Raw genomic sequence first — 13676 nt, forward strand, 5'->3', positions numbered from 1 at the left:
CAACAACAACAAAAACCCCACAACAAAACACAATTGTACCTGGTGGTGGTCAATTTCCGAATGGCAAGGTCGTGCATCAAGTGCGGTGTAGCCATTGACACTGCCGACATTGAATAAACTCGCCAAATTGTTTCAACTGCCGTGTCGGAAGATGCAATTTAAACGGGTGACTTCTGGATTGAAAGTCCGGTATGCTCACCATTACACCACAACAGCTCACCATGCACCTCCGATTAGCACGGTTGGTTATGTACGGTGCGAAAAAAGTGTAACTTACGGTATCATTATCACGATCCATGGGCGGATAGATGTCCACTGCACAGGTCGTATATCTAAGGTACATGTGCATATTGTTTTATTATTAGCTATTTACATAGCCTGCCTTAACGTATTGGTATGACTGGCACTAATGATCAAATTGCAGCTTGCATTTATGGAAGGTTTATAAATTATGCAAGGGTTACAACAGGAAAAAAAATGCTGAGCAGTGGTCAATACATATGTGTATGTATGTATGTATTTGAAGTGTACTCGATGCTATTGTTCGGTAATAAATAATACAAAATATAACAGATGCTTTTGCGTGTCTCCCCTAGTTATTCACGACAGTATGATGTTAAACGAATTAATGACACCATGCCGTGCCCTGAGCCACACTGAATGTCTGATTAATAACAGAGGCTTCAGACAGAGAAAGCAATTTCATACACGGTACGCTTTGGGATTTCAGATAACCAATAACCTGGGCAAGGCAAGCTGGTCACATGAAAGATGAAAAATTATAGGTGCATAATAAATAACAAAATTTTGTTCAGCCTGCAAAACACATTCAAGTGAATTTCCAAATGCTGCTTATTTGCACATGAGCAAATGTAAGTGCAATGCCAGGAAAGACATTGACGATGGATCTTAAAAGCAATCAATGCCTCTGCAGTGTGAGGTGTTGTTATTTGACCGTACAAAAACAAACGTCTGATATCTTTGATAGCTTTTGATAAATAAGCTAATTTGTTGGATATCCTTACATCATTGTTTAAGGCGAACACAATAATCAATGTGCAATTTACCCACTTAAAATCAGGTTGAAAAGAAGTTTCAAACTAATGTTTTAATTAGTTTCAATGTTCCTACACTTGCGATCTGCAATTAAAAAAGTGTGAGCCTGAGAACATTTAACAATTAATTGTAAAAAAAAACAGTTGACCATCCTCTACGATACTGGTATCGTCAGCAAAGAGTCAGTCTCAACTCTGTCGGGCGGTGCTCTTCATTGTGAAGTACCGGTGAAGACGCTGGACACCCAGGTTGAGGCACACGTATATTTATTTCAGCTTATCGGTACAGGACAACACTAGAGGGGGTAGCGGCCCCCTCACCCGGATAACTGGGGATACCCCCTAGCTAATCTCACCTATCCCCAAGTCCTCCTCTAACGAGCTAGGGGAGGCTAACTGGCCCGACACTGGTGAGTCGGGCTACGGTCTCCGGAGTCCCAGGGTCTAACCCTGGTTCACGGAACCACGCCTCTGGCTCGCTCCTCTGCAGCCCTGACAAGGGCGGCGTCGAGGGGAGTCCAGGGCTCTAGCTAGAGGATCTTCACTCTTCCTCCTTCGTTCCCAGACTGAGCCCCGAGCTCTCTTTGTCCTCCCCCTTTATACCCCCCATCAGGATCACAACCCCCCAGGCTGCCTGATGCGGACGTCGCTGCGGGCACCCCCCCCGTGTACTCCCGTAACTCCGCCCACTGTGTTTGTTACCCATTGGATCGTATGCACTTACAGCCCTCCCGTAACAGCCCTACATCACCCCCCCCATTACAGCTCGCAGCCGTCCCGGCTGAAACAATTCCAAATAAAGGAACAATTACCCCTCGACCCCGTGTGTGCCTCATTTTTTCAACAAAATGCAAATAGCAGAACAACAACAAGAACAACAACCATACCCCCGAAGGGAATGTCCGACGCACCCCCCCCCCCCCCGCATAAATACGAAATCCGTAAGCACGTATGTACAACTAGCCAGGAACTCCCCCATCACACACAGCACACCCACGACACACAACGCACCCACAACACACACACCGCGCCCACACAACACAACACACTCAGTGTGCAAGGAGCACACCACCGACGCAGCATACAGTAACCATGACACGTGAAGGAAAATAAATAAGAAAAGTTTTTTTTTTTCTTTTTCTTCCTGCTGTATATTATAAGAGTCTGCGCATTTTAGCGCGCGTCCTTGCCGCAGGCCCGTCACACGGGGCAACCCCGGACGGCGGACCATCCGGTGGCGGCTGTCCCATTCGAGGTGAGGTCGCGATTGAAGTCGCGCGACTGTCGGCATCACCTGTGGGGGTTCCAGGGCGTGAGCCCGTCATTCCCGGTACACCTGTGGGTGGGACAGCCGGCAACACATCAGGCGAGAGCAGCGACGGACCCTCCGAGTCGGTCGACCCCCCACATGCTTGGCCTCGCGTGCGTGGCGTGGGCCCCCGCACCGCAACAAACGGCTTCAGCCTAGAGGGGTGTACAAACCACCGGCGCCTCCCCCATTGGATTCGAACGCACTGAGGCCTCAAAACCTCAACAACCTCGACGGGGCCCCGCCACGGGCGTACGAGTTTAGAGGAGGTCGCGAGTGGTACCTGGGGACAGTGCAGCCATGCCCTGTCCCCCGGCTTCCACTGCAGCACGTGCGCGCGAGCCAGTCTGAGGCGCTCGTTCGCCTTCTGACGCCTGTCAGAATTTAGCCTCGCCGCATCCCGCGCCTCAGTCAGTTTGTCAAGATTAAATTTAACGTGATCGTCCAATTTAGATTTGCCCAGCGGCACGGGGATCTGCAACTGTGCCCGAACAGGTGGGTCGGGTTCGCGGCCATACATAAGAAAGAAAGGTGAAAACCCCGTCGCAGCATGGGGAGCCAATCTGTATGCCGCTAGAACCCCTTGAATATGTAAGTCCCAATCAGCCTGTGAGTCCGAAACTTGCTGCGACAACATAGACGTGATGGTGCGATGCAGACGCTCGACCATCCCGTCCGTTTGCGGGTGATAGGGGGAGGTTCGAATTTTTTTCGTTCCCAGGAGATCACAGACTTGTTTTAGGAGTTTCCCCGAAAAATTTCTACCCTGGTCGGTCAACAACCGCTCCGGGGCACCTTTGTCCATGACATAACCTTGGACAAAGGCGTCGACGATGGCTGCTGCCGACTGATTCGCCAGGGGCCAGGCCATAGGCCAGCGCGTAAAATATTCGACCCCAGTAAGCAAATATTTATTTCCCCTGGAGGTGGCGGGGAATGGCCCCAGAATATCCAGTGCGACCAGTTCATTTATTCTGGAGACCTGGATGGATTGCAAGGGCGGGTTCGACTCCCGTGCCGGTGGTTTGCGCTGCGCACACTGAGGGCATGCCGCCAACAGATCAGTGACATCCTTTGTCATACCCGGCCAAAAAAAATTCAGCTGGAGCAAGGCGAGTGTTTTCTGGGTACCTAGGTGGAGGAGGCGCTCATGAGCAGCCCACACCACCTTACCTCGTAGGCCAGAAGGGACCACCAGCCGGTGACGCTGGGATTTCCCGTCCCAATGCATAAGCAAGCCCGCATGGGTTTCCCATGCGTCGGCATGACCCGTCACACGCCCCCTCTCCCCGGCGCGACGACGCAACGCGAGGAGGGAGGCATCCTCCAACTGGAGGCGCCCCCATTCATCAACGGGCAATCCAAGCAGGGAATCTCTCCCCTGTTCGGCGATATCAATGGGGACTACCGTTTCATCGTCGGCGGCCGCCGCCAGGACCGGAACCATCATGTCCCCTACTGGCTTGCAACGCCCCGACCCCAGGAGACATGCGCATTCGGAGGCGGTTGGCATCCGTGACAGAGCGTCAGCGTTGGTGTGGCGAACGCCCTTACGATAAGTGGTTTCAAAACTGAAATCCTGGAGGACCTCCAGCCATCGGGACAATTGTCCCGATGGCTGTTGAACCTTCAGGGCGTACTGCAGTGCCGCATGATCTGTGCGGACGGTGAAATGCCGACCGTACAGATATGGGCGATACTGTTGGATGAAATAGACAATTGCCAACAGTTCCCTACGGGTGACACAATATCTTTGCTCCGTTGGAGACAACACCCGACTGCCGTACGCGACCACCCGTTCCACGCCGTCAACCACCTGGGAAAGCACGCCTCCAATACCCGTGTTGCTCGCGTCGGTGTCGAGCAAAAACGGCCTCGAAAAATCTGGGTAAATCAAGGGAGGAGCCTTCACCAGCGCGTCCCGAAGGGAGCAGAAAGCAGCTTCCTCATCCTGACCCCAGTGGAACCGAACCCCTTTAGATGTTAACGCGTGTAGGGGTTTGGCAATCGTTGCAAAATTAGCGACGAAGCGTCGGTAATATGATGCGAAGCCAATAAAACTCCTGACCTCTCCCACCGAGGTGGGAGTCGGCCAGGAGCTGACACACTGCGTTTTGGCGGGATCGGTAGCAATACCCGAGCGCCCTACGATGTGCCCCAAATAACGCACCGACTCGCGTAACAAATGGCATTTTTGGGGCTTAAATTTCAAATTAGCAGCCCGCATCTTTAGGAAAACCGCCCGCAACCTCTGGAGATGTTCATCAAAAGTTTTACCAAAGACAATAACGTCATCCAAATAAATCAGGCACGATTCCCATTGCAATCCAGCCAAAACCAATTCCATCAATCGCTGGAAAGTTGCCGGCGCTGAGTGTAAGCCCATCGGCAACCGGTTGAATTGGAACAGGCCGTGCGGTGTACGGAAAGCAGTTTTAGGCTTAGAATCATCGTCCAGAGGAAGCTGCCAGAATCCCGAAAGTAAATCTAGTGTGGAGAAGAATCGCGCTCCCGCCAAAGCGTCCAGCGATTCGTCCATCCGCGGGAGCGGGTATGCGTCGGCAACCGAAATTTTATTAAGGCGCCGAAAATCAACGCAAAACCGCAACGAGCCGTCCTGCTTTTTAACCAGGACGATCGGCGCTCCCCACGGGCTGGTGGAGGGAGAAATGATGTCGGCGGCTAACATGTCATCAACAGCCGATTTGACATGGTCCTTTTCGGCGGGACTTAACCGAAACGGATTTTGGCGAATTGGCGCGCTGTCACCCGTGTCAATATGGTGACGCAGCAGGTGAGTGCAACCCAAATCATATTTATCACGACTGAAAACGTCGGAAAATTCCCTCAGTAGCGTTCTAAGCTGTTGGCGCTCTGAATTTGTCAGGTCCGTCGATCCCGCACAAAGCGCGTCGATCCACCCTTCATCGCTGTCCGAATGTGGGAGCATCCGGGAAGCAGTGCCAACGTGGTTCGCGACAGGTTCCTCGCAGGGCACTGGCGTCGCGTGAGCGAGCACCGTCCCTTGAGGAACCACCACCGTCTGCGATCCCACATTGAGGACCGCGATGAAAGGGTCCCCGTCCCCTCTTACGACGGTCTGGGCCGGAATCAAATGAGGCCCATTAACCCCGGCCCTAGACGGTCCCAGCAAAACACCCTGATCCCCTATGCCCTTAGCGAAGGGCCTACGAAGTTTCAGAGGCACTAGCATTTGAGCTCCCGGCGGCACACGAACAGTTTTAACGACGAACGCCGGTACCGTCGCGAACGCCGACCGAGCTGCCGCAGGGGATGGCAGGAACGCCATGCGCCGCCCCGATGGAAGCTCAATGCATCCTTGGTCGATCAAAATACGAATGGGCATTTTACCTAAGAAATCCGTCCCCAGCAGGCACGGAACCGCCAGCGAGGAGGAAACGAAAATCGGCCCCGACAATTTGATGTCCCCAATAGAAATTTGCGCTCGAATCTGTCCCATGATGCCGAGAGAGCCCCCGTTAGCGGCATAGAATGGGACGTTAACCGGCAGTAAAGGCCGGCTTTGTACGGGCAGAATATTGTAAATTAATTCCGAAATGATTGTCGCCGATGCCCCCGTATCGACCAAGATGCGTACTTCTACCCCGTCAATGTGTCCGACTACGGCCGACGACCCTGACGACGCGGCTACCACGCGATGGGCCAACACGGACCACTGTTTGGGCTCGATTTGAGTCCCCGCAGTGATCCGCGTTAGCCCCTCGCAACGCGACATCGGCCCCCCGTTTGTTGCGGTGCGAGAGCGTGCAACGGGTAGGTGCTTTGGCCAAACATGTGTGGTGCCGCGACTCGCCGGGTCATGTTGCTGGAGCTTGGGAGGAGGAGGCCCGGCGTCCCGTCGAGCCGTCGTCCCGCGCTGTCGAGGAGAGCGGCACCCCGAGGCGACGTGGCCCCGGACGCCGCAGTTGAAACACCGCGGGAGCCCCGGTGGAGACGACGGGCGGTTGAAACGGCTTGACCCGTCCCGGGCCGACCGTACTTCTTGCGCCTGTTGCCGTCGATGGTCGACGGCGAAGAGCTCCTCCGTCGGAAGGGTGGCTGCAGCCACCGCACGCCCTGCCGATGCCCTGCTGGCTTTCCGCCGCAGGGACAGAAGGTTGGCGTGAAGGAGGCGCGCCGCCTGAAGAGAGGTCATCTCGGCGTCCTCCTGTGCGACGACAGCGATGTCCAGGTCGTCTGCCAGGAGGAGTATTTTCTCCGTGACCATCGCGTCCACGCCATCGTCGTCCATACGGGGAAAAGCCGTCTTAGCCAGCGCTAGGAGGCTCGTCCTGTATGCCAGGGGCGACTCCTTCTCACCCCGCTTGCGCTCGTAGAACCGCTCTCTGCATTCCGCTGAAGGTCCATAGACCCCGGCCAGCAGCTGTAGTGCCTTCGGCAGAGTAGACCGCTTCTCTTTCGGCGCCGATGTGAGGGCGGCGAGCGCGTCTGCGTCGAGGAGCGCCGGCAGCGCGCAGAGGGCTTCATCGTCGGACCACCTTGCCATTTCTTGGTGGGCGATGAAGCGTCGCTGGAAGCCGCCCCAGTCGCCCTCTGCACCAACAAATTCTTTAAGCGGAGGCAGCCGTTGTTGTAGCGCAGCGTTCGCCTTGGACGTCTGTAGGCTGCTATCCCCGGGACTCGGCTGTGCGTCGGCGCGAATGGCAGATGGAATCGCCTGTCGCGGATGTGATGACGCTCCCTCCGCTGGAGATGACGCAGCTGTCCCAGCGAGAGCGGTGTCGGACCCAAGGTTGAGCCCGGCCACGCCCTCCGCAGCTGCCGTGACGATGGCGGGAAATTCAAAGCTTGAGTTTTCAGAAATGGCGGGAAGGCGCTCAGGTTGACGGCTCCCCTCGCCCCGTGGTGGACCACCAGCCCCCAGCCGCGTGATGTTTTCCAGCGTGGCGGCAGCGGCGTACAGTAGCTCCGCCAGTCTCTCGTGAGCCAGCCGTAGCGCGTCTGGCTGCGGCCCCTCTTCATGCCGATGCCCCGGTAGGAACGCGTCGGCCCCCGGCTGCGCCATGTCTTGGTGAGCCGCCTCGGGCTCAACGACTTCAGCAGTGTCCTCCTCCGGTACTCTGGCTCGAGCTGTCTGACGTGTTTCCATGTCCGTAGTACTTCTGACACCAGATGAAGTACCGGTGAAGACGCTGGACACCCAGGTTGAGGCACACGTATATTTATTTCAGCTTATCGGTACAGGACAACACTAGAGGGGGTAGCGGCCCCCTCACCCGGATAACTGGGGATACCCCCTAGCTAATCTCACCTATCCCCAAGTCCTCCTCTAACGAGCTAGGGGAGGCTAACTGGCCCGACACTGGTGAGTCGGGCTACGGTCTCCGGAGTCCCAGGGTCTAACCCTGGTTCACGGAACCACGCCTCTGGCTCGCTCCTCTGCAGCCCTGACAAGGGCGGCGTCGAGGGGAGTCCAGGGCTCTAGCTAGAGGATCTTCACTCTTCCTCCTTCGTTCCCAGACTGAGCCCCGAGCTCTCTTTGTCCTCCCCCTTTATACCCCCCATCAGGATCACAACCCCCCAGGCTGCCTGATGCGGACGTCGCTGCGGGCACCCCCCCCGTGTACTCCCGTAACTCCGCCCACTGTGTTTGTTACCCATTGGATCGTATGCACTTACAGCCCTCCCGTAACAGCCCTACAATTGCAAGACCCGCGGGACCTCCGGCGGCCCCTAGTGGCCTTTAGTGCGGCCCCTACTGGCCTTTAGTGCGGCCCCTACTGGCCTTTAGTGCGGCCCCTAGTGGCCTTTAGTGCGGCCCCTAGTGGCCTTTAGTGCGGCCCCTAGTGGCCTTTAGTGCGGCCCCGGACAAAACACAACACGTGACAACGCCTCTTGCAGGCCGTGTGGCGGCCCTCACAATGATGATGTTTTATCAGTGAAAGTGCCCCACCACCCCCCTCTGATACAATTAGTGAAGAACAAACAAACTGCTGCAGGTTGTCCGTTTAAACTCTGCACGTAGAACGTAATGGTCAACAACATGCACACGGATAATATTACAACACCCTCATGGCAACTGGAAGATAAAATCACGGCGTCGTCATTTTAAGTGGTCTCGTGGGGACGAACACATGTTTTGTTGATCTAAATGTATACAGGATGTCTGGAGGTACTAAACGGGGCATTGCAAGTAGAGTTAAAAGATGATGATTATGTTGCAAAACTGAACATCAAAGTCAAACCCACACAAAACAGGACAACTTTGAAATGCGATACTCACCGTAAACTGGACATTTCCAGATATAAAACAGGAACTTATTGCAGTACATAACAGATAAACAAACGAAGAACACTTAAAATACTATATAGGAAGTTAATAATGAATGTTTTTCATGAAACAAAAAACTATATTGAGGTCACAAAAGTTTAAGCGTCTCCATCCCAAACTCAGAAGGCAGCCCTCAAACAGAAGAGAAAATTCCACATTCCTATTACGAGCGGTAAATTAATCCATAGGCCAACCAAAATTAACTTTCCTCAAAAACAGTACTTATTGACCTTAGACAGAGAGAGGGGAGGGGAAGAGGGGAGGGGAAGGGAGAGAGCGAGAGATGATAGGTGAAGTCACACCCACGCTGGGATTTGAACTCGCAACTTTCAAACCTCGTGTTAAAGCCGGCGTGCGGCAAGACACAACCCGCAAGCTCCCTGGGTTGGAGGGACGCGCGCGGGCCACGCAATGGAAAGCGATGCAACGCGGCGGCTGGTTTGTTTGTTTGGTGGTGGTCGTCACCTTGGTTGAGCGTGCCGGTGACGAGCCCCACGAAGGCGCGCATCACGCTCCTGGCCAGGCGCGAGCAGCAGCCGCCCCTCCGACACGCGCTCATGGCTCCGGGCACTACCACGGCTCGGCTCGGCTGTGCCCCCCCCTACCCACCCTCCTCTGTGGACAAGCAGCGTCGGATACTTGGTGAGGGGTGGAGACGCTGCTGTCGCTGCTGTTCCTCCTCCCGCTGCTGCCGCTGCTGCTGCTTTAAGGTGTGAGATGTTCTTTATTTCCCCTCCCACCCCTCCATCGCTCCGTCTTGCGCTCACGCTCGTCGCCCGGATCCGCGCGCAGTTGTAAATTTACGCTCGCAGATTTTAGTTTGAACGATTTCAAGTGAGATCGCCCGGGATTGCCGCTTCTCCTTGCCACGCTGGGGGATATGTTCCCTCCTCCTCCTCCACTTGACGTGCAATTTCTTTGACTGCTTGTGCCCGCTATCTCAGCCCCTTGCTCTCTCGCTTTCATTCACCCGACCCCCCTCTCTCTCTCTCGCTCTCTCTCCTCTCTCTCCCCCCACTACCACCACACCTCCTCCTGCTATCTCTGTTCCTCCCACCGCTCCTCACAGCACAATGTGGTGCTCCACGTCACACATGCTGGGCTCCATGGAGAGCCGGGCGAGAGGCGACGGTGTCACCCATTGCTTCTCTGCAGCCCGGTAAACCAGGAGGAGGAGGAGGGGGGGGGGTTCTGATCGCAGGGCGGTGAATGGCTCCGTGCAGCCGCTGTAGGTGAATGGTGGGGGCTGGGCTGCCCTGGGTGTCTGCAATAACCCCCCCACACTTTGTTGCAGCCTTCTCCAGGCAACAGCAAAGCGCTGCATTTTGACGCAGCTCTCGCTTGGCTCCATGACTCGCCCAGTCGTCCTTAATTTCTTCTGAGCAAGATTGCTTCATTTCCCGTCGCTTCTGAGCAGCGATTGACTTGAAAACGAGCGCGTCACCCGTGGGTATACACGGCAATGATGGACATCGGCCCAAACGATGCAATCGGACTCTTACACGGACTTGAACGTGGGAATCATTAGCTCTGCACGAAATCCCATCAGTGGTGGGGGCAAGCTACGCGCATCGCGATTAAACAAGATGAATCGCAACGCGACAGACGAATCGGTGGTTAGCGGCCGTGGCATTGCCACGTAGAAGGTGGCACAGGCGAGAGCTCATTGTTTATTCTCGCACATTACACTGGCGTGGATGATGAGGACGAGAGAAGGAGAGTGTGTGGATTCGTAACACCCACAGGACCTTCCCATGTGAACGCAGTTGTGTGCGGTGAGTCCAACAGAAGTGAGAGCCGCTGTTTATTTCGGTGACGTAGGATTCGTTGGCACGGGCCCTGCTGGTTGGCACGTGCCCTGGTGGTTGGCACGTACCCTGGTGGTTGGCACGTGCCCTGGTGGTTGGCACGTGCCCTGGTGTAAGGCATTAAACGGGGCCCTCTATCCAATTTACCATCCTTTTCGTAGTACGGTGCCAGGGCCCCTCCAAGCCGGTGCAGCTGCACCTCCTGCCCGCTCAATAGCTCTGCCACTTGTCTACTTGCGAAGAAGGTCTGAGCACGGTGTTGAGGGCAAGTGAGAAGTGGTCATATTAAGTAGTGGGATCTAAGCAGAGAGGGACAGAGGTGAGTGAATCAGGTTCGGGGAGGAAGTGGCTTTTGGCTTCATAGTTGGCTTGAGATAGCAGGTAAATGTATGCTGCACCACTGTGATAAAAGTAGGCTGTAAGTTAATAATGCAAAGGACAGTGTAACTTAAGCGATTCTGAATTGGAGTGTGAATAAGCTTTAATACAGACCATAACTCGGCAAAGAAATGGACATTCGGAAGGGCCTTGCACCACGCATCTATAATTAAGCGGACACGGGCCAAAACGCCAATGAAGTCACCGGAGGCTGCTCCCCGACACTCCTCTCGTGATTAACTGGAACACGCCAAATGAACTCCCAGCAGAGCGAGCTGCTTCGCGGAGGACGACCGACCGGCTGCCCACCGCCGCCGCTGCCAAGCGGCCCCCCGGCTGCCCTTGCTCGGTGCGATTCCGCGCACCGCTCGCTCGTTAACGGGGGACGTCGAGCCGCCAACGGAGGACGTTCGCCCAGCAGTGTCGCGCGACAACACCGCGCCGCGCAAAAAAGTGCGGGCGGGCGGACGATAAATCTGCCCTGGGCCAAAAAAAAAATTGCCGTATCGGTGTAGTGAGCCGTGCAATTGTCGGTGGTGAAGTCGGTGGGCTGCTGCGCACATCTGACGCGCACGCCATGCGGATTGCGGGGCGTGCATCGTGTATTTTATCCATACGTTGTACAGATTTATATGCAATGAGTCGAAATGCTTCCTGAAATAAAATAGTATTGTTACTGTCACTTGCAGTTTTATGGTAATGTTCATACAATCTTGATTTAAAGCTTTCGTGACTGCAGGAATCCATACTCTTTGGTTCTTTCGGTAAAGTCACGTAGGTAGAAAAATAATAAATCACGACGTTTCGATCGCAACTCAAGCGACCGTCATCAGGTGAAACAAACACAGCAGGAGAACTGCTGACGTACGTTGCAATCGAAACGTCGTGATCTATTCATTTTCAATCTACGTGACTTTACTGAAAAAACCAAAGAGTATAATGCTAATATAGTTTTTGTGGGTCACATTCACTACAATTTATATACAGTAAAACCTTGGATTGCGAGTAACTTGGTTTGCGAGTGTTTTGCAAGACGAGCAAAATAAATAATTAAATGTTAATTTGATAAACGAGCGAGGTCTTGCAATACGAGTAGTACGTGTATACGCTTTGTCTGCCCAGCGTCACGTGATCACAACTGATATGCGAGTGCTTTGGATTACAAACACGTTTCCGGAACGAATTATGCTCGCAATCCACGGTTTTACTTTATATATATTCATGTTTGTAGACATTAACAACAAGGCGCCTGGGTTTGTATAACCCTTACACAGACATCCAAAGTAAATTGCTGCCTGAGCGAGACCAGTTGTGTGACAGTCAAAAGGCACCAAAAGTTTTGGCTCATAGACTCACACATCACACTGCTTCTTAGTTATTGGATTGCACTGGGAATTTAACGAAAATATATTTAATCAGATACCTGTAGACATTTATACTAATCTGAACAGAGGCAAATGAGTCTCACTGTATCAAAACTAAAGTGACACTTTTAATTTGTTCTAAATAAATAAAAATCCCCTGGAGGCCCATGACCATAACTATGTATCTTTGCTGTGTTGACATGTGTGTGTGTGTTGCTGAACTTCCAGTTATTTTAAACAACGTCGTATAACAAGCAAATTCTCCCAAGTTACATATGACAAATGCAGGAGCTGGTGACCGTGAAGACTTGAGACCTCACTTGGAAAAGAGACTTCGCCAGGAGAGCATTAAACCAGGCAGCTCAAAGGGAACAATTCATCTTGCCAATGACGTTTAATTTCACCTGGGATAATCATATAACATCTCTGATCCCATCTCCGAAAATAATTCCTGCACACTCATTTATATTTCGGGTGGTCACAAACGTAAACCAGTCGACTGGAATAGGAATGGCAGCATGTTGGTCGAGAGAAACTCAAATGACCTTGTCATCCATGGACAGTTATGACCATATCTGTATAGGTGGGTCTGTTTTCATCCCTTTGGGTTTCTGTACATGCACACGAAAGGTCACTTATATGGAACAATGATAAGCCAAGAAGTGCTTCTATGTGTGGCTGAAAAGAAATTAGGATTCAGCAGTCTTATAGTATAGAAAAAAAAGTGTGTAAAAAAAGCGTGTTCATCACCCACTCTCTCATCTTAATTGCACAGCGATCTCCCACCATAACAACAGCAACAGCCGCCGTCCACCACCAAGTGGCAGTGACGTCACCACGACGCTTGTGCCAGGCTAGGTGCATGTTGAGGCCACATGAAGTGGGGAAGGCTATCTGCTGTCAAGATATCATAAGGTAGACCCAGGTGCTATGGGGTTGACTGACGGCACACACAAACAAATATAAAGATTCCCCATGAAGGCTTTCACAGACTGTTAGGGCACGTGCTATTAGCGTGTCTCCCCAGTGGCGATCTTTACACACCGCACCAGATATTCATTTGAGGCCGAGTTGGCCTAGGGGAGGCCCAGGACCGGTTCAGATAATCGTCACTGGTGTTGCCCATGAGCGGGAATTGAACTGGGGTCGCCGGGTTCGTAGCGCAGCGCGCTAACTAATACGCCACCACTCTCCCCACACACACACCCGGACAAAAGCCACCACACTGGATCTCGCATAATATCTCATTGAATTGATATCGCCTTAGACCGTTGCGGTAAACTGCACTGCATTGATTTCAGGGAAAACAATACTCAAACATTAGTTTCCTGCTGTGTGCACTGCCCCACGCCGTCACTTTGTGTCAGGGCCTGAGCAGCTCCAATAAAAGCGCCGGTCTCATTCCATTTAATGTGCGAAATGGGCAACCGGCAAACACCGCGACGCACG

At 53.3% G+C, this 13676-nt stretch overlaps 1 protein-coding gene across 3 annotated transcripts in view; it reads right to left on the bottom strand.

The window, feature by feature from the left end:
- Positions 1 to 13676, bottom strand: part of KCNIP2 (potassium voltage-gated channel interacting protein 2) — a 362371-nt gene that overhangs the window by 254342 nt on the left and 94353 nt on the right. For 2 of the 3 annotated variants that reach the window (XM_078861685.1, XM_078861691.1), the window contains exon 1: positions 9143 to 9281. The exons of the other annotated variant lie outside the window; for it this stretch is intronic. In XM_078861685.1, the coding sequence (XP_078717811.1) occupies positions 9143 to 9236 (94 nt within the window). In that variant the 5' untranslated portion in view covers positions 9237 to 9281. Of the gene's footprint in view, positions 1 to 9142; positions 9282 to 13676 lie in introns of those variants that run through there. 3 annotated transcript variants of the gene reach the window in all.

The sequence above is a fragment of the Lampetra fluviatilis genome, chromosome 12 (assembly GCF_964198595.1).
Source record: "Lampetra fluviatilis chromosome 12, kcLamFluv1.1, whole genome shotgun sequence".
Lineage (NCBI taxonomy): Eukaryota > Metazoa > Chordata > Hyperoartia > Petromyzontiformes > Petromyzontidae > Lampetra > Lampetra fluviatilis.